This window comes from Rutidosis leptorrhynchoides, chromosome 5, assembly GCF_046630445.1.
Source record: "Rutidosis leptorrhynchoides isolate AG116_Rl617_1_P2 chromosome 5, CSIRO_AGI_Rlap_v1, whole genome shotgun sequence".
In the NCBI taxonomy this organism is placed as follows: Eukaryota; Viridiplantae; Streptophyta; class Magnoliopsida; order Asterales; family Asteraceae; genus Rutidosis; species Rutidosis leptorrhynchoides.
In genome coordinates, this window is record NC_092337.1 from 104,428,177 (window position 1) to 104,446,423 (window position 18,247).

Below are 18,247 nucleotides of genomic sequence, written 5' to 3' on the forward strand. Positions count from 1 at the left end.
TGATGGTTAGCTTGTTGAGTTCTCGGTAATCAATACACATTCTCAACGTGCCATCTTTTTTCTTAACAAATAGAACGGGTGCTCCCCACGGAGACGAGCTAGGATGAATGAAACCTTTATCCAAAAGTTCTTGAAGTTGGTTGGATAATTCTTTCATTTCGGATGGAGCTAAGCGGTATGGTGCCTTTGCAATAGGTGCAGCAACGGGAGTCAAATCAATTTGAAAGAAAAAGATATTATAATATCTAGGGTTGATATTTTTAGTTGACAATATAGAGATAAGGAGTAAGTAACTGTACACAATGGTCCGAAGGTTGATCAGACCTTATTTCCATCATGATCCATTAGGATTTCTGCATGACTTATCATAATATAACTACGTTAATCAGGCGTCATTATATTATACTAAATCATACGTTTATTACTCCATAAAGTTACTACTATGTCATCAAGTCAATATTCATCTTCTTTGAGGTAAATGATTCAATGGAAAAGGAGAGAAAAGAAAATAACATCATTCATTCATTTTAAAGAAAATAACCAGAGTATTACAGAAACTTAACGAAATCTTCGAAAATATAGAAGTACTAAATGGTAACATAAAGAACACTATGAAAATGAGAAATTTAAATGACTCTAGTGGTTTCCCAAAAAACTCTTCATTATGCCTTTTCATTCTTCTTCTTATCCGAACATTAATTTTTGAAATTCCCTACTCCTCCGCATTTATAGCAAGTAGGAACAGTTGCATTTGCCTTTGTGGCTGGAGTTTTTGTTACAGGAATAACAACTCTACAACTCTTGGCTATGTGACCCACCTTCTTACACTTGGTACACTTAGCCTTACACCATCCTTCATGATGTTTCTCACATCTTTTGCAATAAGGACGGTTTCCCTTATAAAGCTTGTTGAATTTTCCCTTAGTATTTTCTTGCTCCATTCCTTCCCTCTTCCTTTTTGCACCTTCTTTCTTCTTATAGTTGTCGATGAAATAGCTTGCCATGCAAGCGGCTTCTTGTATGGTGCTTAGGTTTGTCAAGGTAACATCTCTCCGGACGCCATCAGGTAATCTATTGATGTAACATTGGATCCCTAGATACTCGGGAGTAGTCATGTGAGGATTCATGAAAGCAAATTCTTGGAATCGGTTGGTGTAGCTCATGAGATCAGCATTCACCATTTCCATATTTCTAAATCCAGGTCTTTTAGTATTCTTGTATGTAGGGGGATGGTAGTTCATGGAATTTTGATGTGAACAAATAGTCGAAAGTTTTCGCGGTGCGCCGTTGTTGCCATTGTCTTGCGCGACAGCCAACAGTTGTTGAAATTGTACGGGAGTCAAAGTAACATTTGGAAGAGCGTTAGCACCACGAGTTGATTGAGCCACTGATCTTCAATACATAACATAGTATTAGTCGAAGAGTTAATGGCGCTAGTAAATTTATAAATTTGCTAAATAAATGCGCAAGATTCACACAACGCGTAAAAGGATAAATAGGGGAAACAAGGAGAGGTCTTAAAAACACTTGAATTTCATTAAACATCACAAAGATAACTAACATCCTTTATTACACATGAAACGAAACTAGAATAAACACGAAACAAATACTAGGATAGTAGTTTTAGGCAAAGCCTTTACAATGAATGGAAAACACTAATACGGAAATGGAAAAGAAATCCTAAGATCTAATTCTTCTTAGGAGATGGGGGTTGGGTCTGGAAATTTTCCCACAGAAGATCCTTGAGAAACTGCAACTCCTTCTCCAGTTCCTCAATCCTTTGATCTTGCAGCTCAATTTCTCTATCATGTCTCTTAGCAGTCTTTCTGAAGATGTTATACACATCATATGAGTATGTTGACAATTCCTCTTGTTGATCTTCAAGCGTACTAAAGTGACCATCAAGAAGTTCCATTAACTTACCAAACTCGGTCTTCACTTCATGTACTCTGACCTGTCCTCTTCAAATACTTTCTAGCACGTCTCACAACACTGCCCATAGCATACAAGATGTCCATTCTCTCAATTTCATCTTCATCAATTTGATCATAGTCTTCATTTTCCAGATGACCATTAATTATCTGCCCACTGATCATGTCATTGTAAGAGTTAACCACGATTGCTGCTAAAGCCATATCTTCCTGAATCAACTCTAGAGACCTCTTCTTGATGTTTTCTGTCTTTATCACTGGTGACTGAATCTGTTGAATAGTGCATGACTCAATCAGTTTAGCAGTTGAGTTCTGTGCTTGAGACTTAGCATTGAAATACCCAGACTCTGACTGTGGTGCCGAGGTCTGTGCCGCCTTGGTTTAGATGAAAGCTATTTGCAGAGGAGCATGACCTCCTAAAGATGACCCAATAATGGATGAACCAGCTATTGTACCAAGTCTCTTCCTTTTTGCTTCAACCTGAATATCTTTTTCCATTAACTTGGATGTAAAAGCCGTCAAGGTTAACGTACGACCTGATGCAATGTACATGTTCTGAATCTTTTCAATTTCATTGTCCCATTCTCAGGAAGACCATCTTTCAAAACTCTGACAACTTTATCATCAGATATATCTATTCCATAATCTGCCATTTCAGCAACCAGTAGGCGGTATCTCTCTAAGGTTTGCCCAAGAGTCTCGGAGGGAAGGGGTAAACACTCTCCATTCATCTTTCAAAACCTTACCCTTAGTGGCACGATAAGTGGTTGTACCCTCAGTGGCTGATTGAAGAGCAAGCCAAAGGGTATGCGAGGTCTTGTTCCTGTTTTTGAACTATGAGAAGATCTCCTTAGATAGTGCCTGCGTGAGGTGTGCATAACACTTACACTCCAAATTATACTGTTCACGTTCATGAGGATTAAATTGTGAAGTTTCCTTTAGTTCACGGTCTGCACCATTTGGCCATACATATTCAGTCTCAATAAACTCCCAAAGTCTAGAGTCGATACCATTCAAATATATCATAAACCGGGCCTTCCAGTCCAAAAAGTCCTTTAGATTATCAAGCTTAGGAACCTTGTTAGAAGTTCCAGTCTCATTCTCGGAAAGAATTAATTTATGAAGTCCAGGTGAAATCACTAAAGCACTGTATTCATTAGCCAATTGTTCATTAGTGTCCGACATTTTAATTAATTATATTAGAATTAACTGAAATTAAATTTCTGATTAAATAGACACACGGTCGACTGTCTTATACACACGGTCGACTGTCCTAGACACACGGTTGAGTGTAAGGGTCACACGGTCGACTTTCTGACAAAAACTGGGCAGCACTTCGTCACAAACTTGAACTTTGGTATTACTACTCACACGACCGACTGTCTCACTCACACGGTCGATTGTATTACACACACGGTCAAGTGACTATACTCACACGACCGATTGACTTTAAGGAACTTATACAAGTTTAGCAAAACACACACGGTCGATTAACTGGATCACTCGGTCGATCGAAGGACTCACACGGCCGATTGTCAAGACTCACACGGCCGAGTGTGTTCTTGACAGGAACTGGTCGACTTTTAGGGTTTTCTAGGTGAAAATCGAATTTTTCGATCGATTTTTGATGGAAAACCTAAAACAAACCTTAAAACACTATTATGGAATTCCCATGAACACGTTTTAACATAAAAAACACAAACTATAACGTAAAAACAATGATTAATCTTGAAAACAAAACTAACACCAAAAACCTAAAGTTTTGACCCAAAAACGAATTTAAAACAAGCAAAACTAGAGACTCCAGCTATGATACCACTTTGTAGACGATTATTGGACGGATCTTAGGTCGTTTGAATCGTATCTAGAGGCGGAAAACACTAGAGACGACTTAAACCGAGATTTGGGTCGTATTGGGTTCGTATCGATCAAACCTAGAGATGAATCTAGATTAGAATGAAGCCTAAACGATTAATTTCGGTGGTAATCAGTGTTAGGGATCAATGGAGACGAAAACTAGTCGACTAGGGTTAATGGAATGTGTAACCTCACAAATGAGGCTTTAACCCGTATATACTGCATACCAGACACGGTCGGTCGACTAGTCACACAGTCGGTCGAGTGTGTGAACACACTCGGTCGACTATGTATGCAGATTAACATATTGAATATTATATAATTAAGCACACACAAACACGAATGTAATCAATAGTCATACAATAACGTTATTACATAGTTGAATGTATTAAATCGATAACGTAAACCACAGCTGGGGATTCATGCACCAACAACATGGTCTTGAAGTAAACATCATACTCCCGACTAGGGTCAATGTTTTAATTCTTATGATACTCTTCAGCATTCTTATGTAAACTTTAAAAAATAAGAGGATGTATGATGTTACATCATTTTTAAATTATTTGTTAATTAAAACATGTACTATAGTTCTAATCACATTTTTTTTATATTCATGCAGGCAGATAAATTACGGGCTATTACCTATAAGGAGCTTCAGAGTATGATGCTAAATAAAAACAAATAACTTTGATGTATGCAATTCATAAACATATTAAGCGATTACAATCATAGAGTGATTTGTTGGAAACTATACTAAATTTAACTACAATGTAAACATTCTTTTACAATGTTAGCCTTTCAATGTTATTTTATATATGGATATGTATTGTTTTAAATTTCAAAAAACCATCTTTGATCATGTAATACTACTACTGTGATTGAATCGAGTTATCGTAAACCTAACAAATACTATATAACATATAATGATTCTAACAAGTCAATGAAGATTCATCACTCAATATATCCCACAAATTCGCGAGTCTTCAACTAGTAATAATGGTAAATAATGGTAAAGTTGAATTCATAAAAATTCCTTAAATTCAACACAAATGTTACACGGTTAAAAATACACAATTTCTACTAGTGACTAACTAAAAAGAACACACTTCACACCTCCCACTCACTGACGATTTGAACTAGTGTAGTACAGTACTAGCAAGGGCGGAGCTTTATGAATTATGTATGTTTAGCTTTTGAATAAATTAAATCGTAGTCCGTATAAAAAGTTATGATCAATAAATTATGAAAACTCACAGAATTTGCATTTTAAACAATTAATTTTACAAGAGAGTTCTCGTGTTAAAACCTTACTAGCAAGATACATTGGGGTGCTAGGGAAAAAGGTAGGAAATGGTCATTGAATTACTCTACATCTGAGTAAAAATATTTTCTCTTCTCGAATAACATGAACATAAAAAATATCATTCATTTATTTGTTTACACTTTACTCTTAGATAATTTTTTCCTCTCATAAATACCGTTCAAGCTCCGCCACTGAGCTCTTGTAATAATTACTCGGTGATATCGCGGTGTTTATTTTTTATTGGTTCAGAATTCACAACATTCATTTAATCATTTAGCATGCCTTCTAAGTTTTGGAGGTTATTTGAGAACTTTTCAAAGTAGTATACTCCGTTAATAACAATTAAAAAATGACAAAAATAAAGAAAAACTGTTTCATTAAACATTCATTGACTAGTGTAATTACTAATTAATAATTCAACAGTTACAAGTTATAGTTAAGCTGTTTGGTTGCATATAACACTAATGGAAGATATTATAATGCATCTATCTATAAACTATCTGATATAGTTGTATCAAAGAGAGCCTAGATGATCTTTTGCAGTAACATGTTCATTGTTGCTTATCATCCTCCGATACTTCAATGAAGAAATTGAATGATCTGCATGTTCATTTGTAGCTCGAATGAAACTGTAGCACGTGGCTCCCGAAAGTGTTCCTGTCATCGGGCCAACTATATACACCCAAATACCCTTATATGTGTTGCTAGCTATTGCTGGCCCAATGCTGCGCGCTGGGTTCATTGATCCTCCTGATATAGGCCTTAAAACATACGGGCGTACGTATATATGTCAGTTACATGTGTAATATTAGTTATTTAGTCCGTATTTGTCTGAACAAAAAAACCTTATTGGTTGACCGTTTAGTTAATTAAATAAAATGTTAGGCTTTTTAATTTAATTACCCTGCTAAGATTGAATTGATGCATACTGCTGATCCTACTGCTATACCTGCTAGCTCTCCTACCTGCAAAGATCATAAATATTTTTTTTGTCAAATAAAAAGTAATTATTTAAAAAAAAAAAGTAATTATTATTATTATTATTTTTTGTATAAAGTGTGAAACAAGCATTGATGTTCATACAGCTTTAGAGTCAGTGGCTACGGCTGAAGTGACAAACATCATTGTGAAAGTTACAACGATTTCCATGATCAGAGCTTGTAAGTCGGTCCCTGATGGTGTGGTTACGCCTATATATTTCGTTGTTTTTAAAAGTGTCTTTAGAGCGAATGAAGCTGCTATAGATCCTGTTAATTGTGCTGCTGCATAGAAAGGAACCTGTCGGTCGACAAATGTTTGTATAAAGAACTAAGTACATTGGTATTTACATTAAAGATCGGGTCGTATGAGAGATTAATGCCAACTACCATTGGGCCCTTAAGTGTCCTCAAAAACACATGCGTGTAGTCGTTACAATTAGTGTCGGATCCATGAATTTTTTTAAACGTTAAATAATCGAAAAACAATATAATAACTTAAGACATCGAACTTTAACATATAAATACACTTAAAATTTTGGTTGTCGGAGGAGGCTGACCCAGTCACTCTACACCGGATCCACCCATGGTCATAAACTGGACAATAATAACCAAAAGGGCAAACTGGCGTATTAGTGGTGATCTGACTTCCCATAAGGCGGGTCAGGAGTTCGACTCCCATAAGCTTTAAAAAAATATTTCCCTTGTAGTTACCCGCTCATTTCATGGGCCTCGGATGTTTCGGACGTCTATGCGTTCGAGATTCACCCGTGTTTACCACACGCGATGCCTGTATGGCTTCGTCATGAGTGTTTCCTCCTGAGAGGCGGTAGGAGTGTTAATGGTCCGTCCAATGAAATGATCGGGTGGATAGGTTCGACCTCGCGGACGGACCCCATCAGTGACTCTTATCCGGCGTTAGAAAAAGGCCCCATGGCCTAGCAGTACGGGGATATAAAACTAGGTCAATTAAGAGGTTGTGGGTTCATGTCTTACAAAACATTGACAATATTTGGACAATAGTCATGTTGATTTATAAGGTGCTACATGATATTGTATTCGAGTATTGGTTAGTTACTAAAGAAGATGGTACCTGTTTCCAAGGGAAATGTCTAACAGTTGCAAAAGCTATGGTGACTGCAGGGTTCATATGTGCACCTGAGATATGTCCAACTGCATATATCATAACTGTTACAATCAAACCGCTTGCAACCGAAATCCCAAGTTGAGACACCTTCGGTTCATTGCTAGTACCAAGTGCTGCACACCCACATGAAACAAACACCAACAAAAACGTCGCCACCATCTCCGCCACCACCTGACAATTAAATGTTCAAACATTGTGTAAACGTTAAAAGTTAAATGTCACAACCAGAATATAAATGGGTTGGCTCCAAAGTTTAGACTTACAACTTATTTTTGAAGCCTAAGACATAATTATTTCTTCCTGATTTCACATAAAAATGTGTGAATAATTAAGTTCCGACAACTTAAAAAATATGGTACATTACCTTTCGAAGAAAAAATGGCGGATAGTAAACTTGAAACCATGAAGTGGCTTTGATTCGTTGGTCTTGTCGTGTTTCTGTTGTGACAATAGACACCTCATTTATGCTACTACTAGATTGTGTTGTCGACATGTTACAAATGTTTAATAGATACAATCAAGGACGAGGCGAATGCAAGTTGAAGCTGTGACGATTTATAGCTAGAAAAATAAGATTGTATACGTTATAGATGTACAATCAAACGAACTTTTATCAGATTAAATACGCGTAAAGATCCTAATACACAGATTCAATAGAAAAAATCTTGATCACTACACCTTTGCTGATCTTAAGTTCCATTATAATTGCAGAACAAATGAGGGGTTGACATGAATGAAGTGGTATACTTAAATATGATTTCTTTTAAAAAGTTGAACAATCATTTATACAGTAAGCAAGATATTGGAAACAGGTGTTACATCAAGTTATCACATAAAGATTATTTATGTCTATAAAGTGCTTAAAAATGGGTTTAAATGTTAATGGTGTGGGTAGAATTTGGTATCTTGAAGCGTTGAAGTGGGTCAACTTTGGTTCTATCTTCAAAAGTGTTCTCATAAACATTGCAAGGTCTTTGAAATTATCAACATTGGATGTCAAATAGAATCCTTCATATAAAATACTAATCATTTTGGTGAAGCAAAGAATATACCAGTATAACTATACTAGGAATATTCAAATGAAACCAATTTTTAAGTTGAGATTCAAGGGATCAATCAGAGTGTGACACGTGGTGCGATAATCACATGTGATTGAAAAAAAAGTAAATAAAAAATTTCAAAAAAAATTTCAAAAAAAAATTTCGGAAATTTTTTTTTCCGAAATGTTTTTTTCGAATTTTCTTTTAATCACATGTGATTGGTTTTGACATGCAGTAAATCACATGTGATTCTGCATGCCAATCACATGTGATTGTAAAACTCAATCACATGTGATTTTGCATGTCAAATCCAATCATATGTGATTGAAAAAAGAAATTTTTAGTAAAATGAAGAATTTCAGTAAGTTTGTGCTAAAGCCTTTAAACACCAAGTTTTTGATCAAATCACCGAATTAAAGTCTGAAATTTTGAAGATATGATCACGAAACGCTAACAAATTTGAATTTTTTTTTCAATCACATGTGATTGTATTTTACATGCAGAATCACATGTGATTGTGTTTTACAATCACATGTGATTGGGTCCTACAATCATGTGTGATTGAATTTGAGATGCTAAATTTATAAAAAAAATTCAAAAAAATATATATTTTTTTAAAAAATTAATTTTTTTTTAAAAAATTTTAAATTTTTTTTTTTCAATCACATGTGATTGTCGTGAAAGGACCCGTTCATATACATTATAAACGATTCACAATAGTTGATTACATCGCGAGGTATTTTGATCTCTATATGATACATTTTACAAACATTGCATTCGTTTTTAAAAGACAAACTTTCTTTACAACGAAAGTTGACGGAATGCACACCATTTCATAATACATCCAACTATAATTGATATAATAATAATCTTGATGAACTCAATGACTCGAATGCAACGTCTTTCAAAATATGCCATGAATGACTCCAAGTAATATCCTTAAAATGAGCTAATGCACAGAGGAAGATTTCTTTAATACCTGAGAATAAACATGCTTTAAAGTGCCAACCAAAAGGTTGGTGAGTTCATAGGTTTATCATAATAATCATTTCAATATATTAATAGACTACAAGATTTCCGTTTATAAATATATGTACACTCGCAAGTGTATAAAAGTATTCTATAAGTTGTAGGCACCCGGTAACAAGCCTTAACATTCATGTTTTACCCTCTGAAGTACACCAGATCAGGTGTGTTTAAAATAACCCCGAAGTACTAAAGCATCCCATAGTCAGGATGAGGTTTGTCAGGCCCAATAGATCTATCTTTAGGATTCGCGCCTACCGTACATAGACAAGTAGTTTAATGTTACCAAGCTAAGGGTATATTTCTGGTTTAAACCCACGTAGAATTAGTTTTAGTACTTGTGCCTATTTCGTAAAACATTTATAAAAACAACGCATGTATTCTCAGTCCCAAAAATATATATAAAAGGGAGCAAATGAAACTCACCATACTGTATTTCGTAGTAAAAATACATATAACGTCATTTAACAAGTGCAAGGTTGGCCTCGGATTCACGAACCTATATTAATTATATATATTTATATGTTGGTCAATATTTGTCTAACAATTTTTGGTCAAGTCATAGTGTACCACAATCCTAATGCTCGAGACTAATATGCAAAAGTCAACTTGACCCAAAATGACTTCTAAAATTTATACGTGTTTATTATATAACTTAGCTATAGTCGTTTTCTATATTTAAATATATTTATTAGATTTTATAATAATAAAAGTCATTTATTAATAAAAATTTATATTAACGTTTATATATGATAAAATATACTTTTATATATCTTAAGTAGTAAAATTTATAAAGTTCACTTAATATCGTAAAACTATAATGGTAAGTATTATTAATGTAATTATATTATGCGTGGTGAAAAATATCTTTGTATCCCCTATTTATTTGATAAAATAATATTGATCATAATAATAATAAGTAAAAGTTGTATTATTTTGTAATAATAATTATTATTATTCTATAAAAAAAATAACAATATTTATATTTACTAAAAATGTTATTATGATAAAATGATAATACTAACATAATAGTAATAATGATATTTTATAATAACAATGATATTTCTATTAAAATAATAACGACGATAGTAATAATAATCATTTTAACAATAATACTAAAATTCAGTTGACTATAACTTCAAATCCGTTCATCGAAACCATTCGATATCTAAATGAAAAGTTCTTAATTTTTCGCTAGCTTTCCAATGACATGCATATCATATACCCTATCTCAGTAGCATATGTATCTAATTCAGGATTCAACAAACCTATCTAAGGACAATATCGAATGTACAAGCATGCATAATCCTATATACTCGAGCACTAGTCAGGGATACACTATTGATATATAAAAGTTAAGTTATGAGTGCTCACGTATCAATATTGAGATTCAATATTGCAGGAAAGTACGTAGACGCAACGGAGATGATAAAAACTAGATTGACCTCACGAGCATACCCATGAACCATACCCATCACCTCCATAGCTATAACCCATAATTTCCTTAGCTTCGACTCATTCAAAAAACTATTTTGAAATCACTCGGACATCACTCCGTCGTAATATTTTATGTATACTAATAATATCTTGAAATAATATAGAGCAATATATATATATATATATATATATATATATATATATATATATATATATATATATATATATATATATATATATATATATCTAAATCGATTGAGAGAGTTTAGAGAAATATATTTTCAAGTTTCTATGAAATAATGAAACCTATTGAATTCTATTTATAATAGATTTTTGAATTATTAAAGTGAATTATTAAAGTATGAATTATTAAAGTATGAATTATTAAAGTGAATTATTAAAGTATGAATTATTAAAGTGAATTATTAAAGTGAATTATTAAAGTATGAATTATTAAAGCGAATTATTAAAGTATGAATTATTAAAGTGAATTATTAAAGTATGAATTATTAAAGTTAAAGTAAAGGTAAAGTAAAGTAAAGGTAAAGTTAAAGTATAGTAAAAATATAAAAACTATGTATGTATAATACGTGTATAAATATATATAATATTAATTTAAATCGTTATATATATTTAATGAAATAAAATATAAATATCGTTATATTTATTATACTGGTTAAGTAATGAGTTGTCAAAAGTGATTCTAGATATTTATAAAAGTTATATACGTTTTAATAATAAAGTTCTTTTTAAACTGAAAACGTTTTTGTACGTTTGAAAATAGATTAATAGAATATTATGGAAACCAATTCTCCAATAGCTTTTGTCTAACTTTCGTAAATGACACTTTTTATTTTTATTTATAAATAGCTTTACAAATTATTCCGAATATCGTTAAGAGGAATAGATTTCTCAAATCATAGTGGACCTCTCAACAGAGACTTGTAATCATAATTCAATGTTTCTGATAATTCAATCATTTAATATATATTTTCTTTTTAATTTCGTCGATAATCATATTGAAACAAATACATTCATATAAAGCATTATACTTTTAAATACTTTGTTGACATTTTCAATTTATAACATATACACATATACATACATATTCATATATGTTCATTTAATGGTTCGTGAATCATTGGAATTTGGTCGAGGTTTAAATGAATGTATAAACATAGTTTAAAATCCTTGAGATTTAACTTAACAAATATTGCTTATCGTGTCAGAATAATATAAAGATAAAGTTTAAATTTAGTCGAAAATTTCCGGGTCGTCACAGTACCTACCCGTTAAAGAAATTTCGTCCCCGAAATTTGATAGAGGTCGTTATGGCTAACAATGAGAATGTTATTATGACGATTATGAAGTTTTATCATGTCTAAGAAGTATGGATAAAATAATTCGATTACTCAAAGAGTATGAGGGAAGTTATCGTAAATGAAGGAAATAAGATTATAGTGATTCGTCATATCTTTTGACGTCATCACAATTGATCTCCGAATTTAAAGAAAATATTTGTAATCTATGTTGGATTTGATGCTTCGGTGATTAAGGAGATTATGATTCTCTTCGAATTAATACGATAATCCATCTTGATTTCTCTGTCGGGTATTTCACTATAAATCCACCTCCTTCGTTTCCTTACAACTCACACCTTCTATTCTTTCTCCCTCAACTCATATTTTAAAGTATTTGTCAATATGCTTCATCCAGTACTGATTCTCGATATACTCCTCACTTTCATATCTGTCATTCTTCTTTTTCATCTGCCTCCGGAAGAATCTATTTACTTCTACTATATTCTCGGTTTTATAGTGTTTTTAGTTCTTCCGTGTCTTTATATTGCTATATGCATCGATATATACGGTTTAAAATTTTTGGGTGGTTGTTGGGTTTTATATCTTCCCTTATATTTCAAAGCCCCTGCTTTTGTCTTCTATAATCATTGACATCCAAGTTAATGCTCCCTTCTATTTGCTGCGATTTATACTCCAATTTCTATTTTGGAGTTTTGTCCTTTCGTTTCTTCTTCTTGCGATTAAGCAACGTTTGTAATGGTCCAGTATTCGCAGATATGAATTTCAGAATGAACATAGTTAATGTTCTAAGAAGGAAATGGTAATGGCATGATCTTGATTTGTTAATTTACCAGAATACCCTGAAAAGACCGAATCATCAAGAAAATATATTCTTGATATTTTTAGAAATTAAATAGAATACAAGAGTCGTGTAACATGGAACATGATGCCGGCATGGTCTGTGAATCGTCATGTCCCATTAGAAACTCAGCATGACTTACTGTAATATAATCACGTTGATCAAGTGTCATTATATTATACTAACTCATGCTTCAGTTCCCAACACTACTTCAAAACATTCATAATTTAAACTCGAAAGTTTATAGAATATAGAAACTAATAGTTTCTTATATGATGTAACACTGATAGCGCAAAGAGATAAATGACTTCAGATAAGATTAGTTGTGAAAATATCTTCAGAAATATCGCGGATATTTATAATGAAAGATATGATAATATCTTAGAATTTCTAATATTGATGGATGATGATGAAGATTTGTCTGTAAAGGTTTAGAATAAAGAGTAAGGTATTCGTTAGTGACTTTAGCAGGCACTGAATCATTTGGATTCTTTGAAGGCAGATTTAGTCTTTGTGATTTGTCCACAGCCTCCTTCATAGTCTGTTCAATCCGTTTTCCAGTTCCAAACCTTCTCTTTTTCTCAGCTTTACCACCTTACTATTCTTTGTCATCAAACTTTTTACTGTTAAGATCGTTTACAGTTTTTGATGCTTCGTCGGCATTTCAAGAACTAGTTTGCAGTTCAGAATATTTTTCAGAACTTCACATTCAAAGTATGTAAGTCCAGGAGATAGACGTTTTACGTACACATATAACTGTTGGCATAGACATGCTGCGAGATTTCAAAATACTGGTTACTGTTTTTCGATGATTCGTATGACAATTCTCGTTACAAGATGCGAATGAGTAAATGATGTGATTTCAATAAATATAATGATTTTTCGAAAAGTCAAAGATAATTGAAGTTGTTGGTAAGTTTATTACTAAGGTGGCGAGATATGAAAGGTCCCCAGTAACGATGACGAAAGGGCAACGTATCTATCGAGGTTATAATAAGACTAGTCCGACTGAAAAGTCGAAGTTGACTTGCTGGAGCTGTGACAAAACTGTCTACTTTGAAAAGGAATTGAAAAGTCATTTTAGCTAATAAATGCCAAAGGGTCTGACATGGATACGCGTCGAACTATGACTTTAGCTTCGAGAGCTTTTTAGGTACATAAATGTGGGTAATATGTGATTGGATCATCATCTTGATTGTTCATTGTTTGAAGTGTCTTCGAAAACTTCGGAGAGTTTGAACACAGTTTGTAATCGTTAATATACATATGATGTTCTAACACGGTTTTGAAGTCAAAGTATAGCTTTGAAAGATGTAGGAATCTAAGAGTGATGTCTTCTGTTAAATCATGACTTGGATTTTGATTTGTCAAAATCAGAATGCGTAATCAAATTTGGGTGAGAATGGTTGTTTTGATTTCTATACAAGAATGTATATTGTTGTGAGATTTTGAGAGTATAGTTGATGATTTGCTTAATCAGATTCGAAAAATGTAATATATTAATTGTGAATTTATATATCTCTCGGGTATTACCTACCCGTTAAAAAAAATTTTCACAATTAATATTTTGTACAACAGAATTTTATTACAGTCTTTATGAAAATATATATGTGCATATTTTCTTCAGATGTAACATAGATTTAATGAGTTAATATTAAATTAAACTCATTTGATTTACGGTTGAAACTAGAACTGAATAATCCCTAAAGACTTTAGAAATTACATAACTTTTACGGAGTATTTATTCAATAAAATTGAAATTATGAATTAATACTTCGTTATTTGTTTGTGTTTGTAACCCTTGCACCATATTCTCTAAAGCCACTACTCGAGCGCGAAGCTCGTTGACTTCTTCTATTACATCGGGGTGATTGTCGGTTCGGACGAGCGGATAAATAAAATCTAGAATTTGATGTAGTATATAATCGTGATGAGATACTCTGAAAATGAGAGAGAAAATGGTGTTTCAGACCGGTTCGCTGGTAAGTGCTTCAGGTTCATCGCCAAGAGGGCAATGTGGTGGATGGAAGGGATCACCTTCTTCTTGTCTCCAATTATTGAGGAGGCTACGAACCTATCCCCAATTCATTCATAATAGATGATGGCTAATTGGTTGATCCATTCTGGTCACACTGCTTTCGGAGCTTGAGTGGGATTCCATATCGGAATTCGAGGGACTTGAACTAATGACGAATTCCATTTTGTTCGATTGAATAAAGAATTTTTCGATATGAAATGATTTTTCGGCTATCGGGTGGTATTCTAATTACATAGAATATCTATATATATAGCGCAAAAGATTTCGTAGATTACGGAGGAAATTACGGGATATGTCAGGCAAAGTTTACAGTAACAGATACGCTAAGATATGGATTAGCAGATACGCTAAGATATGAATTTTATCTATACACTATTCATGCAATCAATGCAGTAAGACGTGTCTAGACTAAGAATGATAAGCAGGCAATTTCCGACAAAAATGATAAGCAAAACTTTTGACATGCAGACACGGTCGAAGTCCAGGCTCATTAATGCATCCTAACGACTATCAGTCAGACACACTAATGCAGACCTGGTTCGCTAAGACCACCGCTCTGATACCAACTGAAAGGACCCGTTCATATACATTATAAACGATTCACAATAGTTGATTACATCGCGAGGTATTTTGACCTCTATATGATACATTTTACAAACATTGCATTCGTTTTTAAAAGACAAACTTTCTTTACAACGAAAGTTGACGGAATGCACACCATTTCATAATACATCCAACTATAATTGACATAATAATAATCTTGATGAACTCAATGACTCGAATGCAACGTCTTTCAAAATATGCCATGAATGACTCCAAGTAATATCCTTAAAATGAGCTAATGCACAGCGGAAGATTTCTTTAATACCTGAGAATAAACATGCTTTAAAGTGCCAACCAAAAGGTTGGTGAGTTCATAGGTTTATCATAATAATCATTTCAATATATTAATAGACCACAAGATTTCCGTTTATAAATATATGTACACTCGCAAGTGTATAAAAGTATTCTATAAGTTGTAGGCACCCGGTAACAAGCCTTAACATTCATGTTTTACCCTCTGAAGTACACCAGATCAGGTGTGTTTAAAATAACCTCGAAGTACTAAAGCATCCCATAGTCAGGATGAGGTTTGTCAGGCCCAATAGATCTATCTTTAGGATTCGCGCCTACCGTACATAGACAAGTAGTTTAATGTTACCAAGCTAAGGGTATATTTCTGGTTTAAACCCACGTAGAATTAGTTTTAGTACTTGTGCCTATTTCGTAAAACATTTGTAAAAACAGCGCATGTATTCTCAGTCCCAAAAATATATATAAAAGGGAGCAAATGAAACTCACCATACTGTATGTAACGACCCTGGTTTTTCCAACGTTAATTATTAATAATTATTATTATTAATACGCTTGATTAAACGAATGTATGTTACTACATTTACATATTGCTTTGATTGCCCGTACTTGAACTTTAAATGCCCGAAACGTCTTTGTGACACCCGGAACTTGCACGAATAATATTTTAAGATATTATTTACATTCATGATTAATTTTATTAATCATTTTAATTAACTAAGGTGATAGATTAATTACTTGGGCTTTATTTGGTTTAACTAGAGATTTATTGAACTTGGGCTTTAATTAATGAAATGGACTCATGACTTGGGCTTCCAAGCCCACCCTACACTTATTAATGGGCATTTAGCCCAACCCTTGCAACTTGTAAGTATTAGTTTCATGTTAACTAGCTAGTTTTATTCATTAGGAACCTTGTTACTCACTATCCCCATGCACACCCATCTAAGATCCAACTTTAAGCCTCTTTACATGCAATTATCCAACAAACCAAAACCTCCCCCTTGACCCACCTGCTGGCCGTCGGCCTAGTGTGCCCATATGGGGTGTTTTGGTTTCCATTTTTCATTCACATCTTACTTGCATTTCCCTCTCAAATTCACACACACAAACTTACTTCCATTTTCTCTCAAATTCTCTCTTGTTCTTGTAAGTTAACTTGAAGTTTTTCTTCTTCTTTTTCCTTGTGAAAACCGAACCCAAATGATACATGAATCATCATCATCAATTGTTGTTTGTTTACTTGTTCTTACTTAATATTTGAATACATGTAGTTACTAGTTATATGTTACTTACTTTCTAACTTTCAAGAACAAACCTTCTAGTTTTGATTCTTCATCTTTATCTTGTTGTAACAAGAACATCAAGAACATAATCTATCTAGTTATGTTCTACATATTTTGTTTCAAAAGATTAAAGTTCATAGTTGTATAAACTCATTACTTGTAGTTCTTGAAGTAACTTTGAAGTTACTTCACTTAAAGATCAACTTGGGTTGAATCTTTAAAAGTATGAGCAACTATGAATCATTTTTCTTGTTTAATTAACTTGTTTCTTTACTTTTGTGCACTTAGATTACTTGGTTGTTGGTTTGTTGGTCAAGTGCTACTAGTTAGTCTTGATCTCATAATACTCTTGAACTTAAAAGTTAACTTATGAATTTCAAGAACATAGAAGTGTAACTTACAAGTTACAACTTCAAATACCTTTGAAAGATCTAAGTTATCTAGCTTATGGTCTTCTAAATTTGTCATAAACAAAAGCTATAAAGCTTACATACACTTTACTAGTTGTTGATTTAAGTTTATAACTTGTTTTTACTACTAAAGTTCATGTAAGTGTTGAAACTAAGCCTTGATGTAACCTTGGTTCATCAAACACTTACAACACTTGCACTTGAGTTATGATGGACAAACCTTGGTCAAAATGATGTTAACACATCAACGAGTTGTACACTTGAAGCTATACGCATCAAGAATGAGAACCGTGATGAACATCAAGCACCGAGACAACCGGAACTCTCCAAAACCCACTGTTCTGTCCAAAACCTACTGACCTGATGCTTCTGGAACAGACCAGTAGACCTGGGCTGTTCTAACCTTGATTTTTAGATATAACTTTTCGAGTAGATAACTTTTCATATAGGACTCGTCTTAATCCGAGTTACGGTTTAGGATTTATAGCCCTCCGATCGTTACCATGTCCTTTAACGTTGTGCAGAAATTTCTGACCTACTCGCACTTAGACCATCGCCACGGTCAAACCAAGACGAGTTTGCTTCTGTAAATTTTACCACACTTAAGGGACTCATAGACGGAGCCATGACCACTGGTCTCACCTTAATTCAGTAAGGGTAGAGGCTGTGGTGACTGACCGAAGTCAGCCTTTGTTTTAAACGACTTTCATAAACGAGTCTTACTTGTTACCTTTTGTTTAATGATGATTGATGATGACCCTTATGACCTTAATTACATACTTG

General features: G+C 33.4%; 1 protein-coding gene across 1 annotated transcript; it reads right to left on the reverse strand.

Moving 5' to 3' along the window:
• Window positions 1–5,605: 5,605 nt before the first annotated feature.
• LOC139848897 (aquaporin NIP2-1-like) lies at window positions 5,606–7,708 on the reverse strand. Its single transcript, XM_071838577.1, has 5 exons — window positions 7,580–7,708; window positions 7,162–7,386; window positions 6,175–6,369; window positions 5,995–6,056; window positions 5,606–5,852 (listed from the first exon to the last, which is right to left on the reverse strand). Exons 1-5 carry the CDS (start codon window positions 7,706–7,708, stop codon window positions 5,606–5,608), a joined length of 858 nt encoding a protein of 285 aa, XP_071694678.1.
• Between the last annotated feature and the right edge of the window lie 10,539 nt (window positions 7,709–18,247).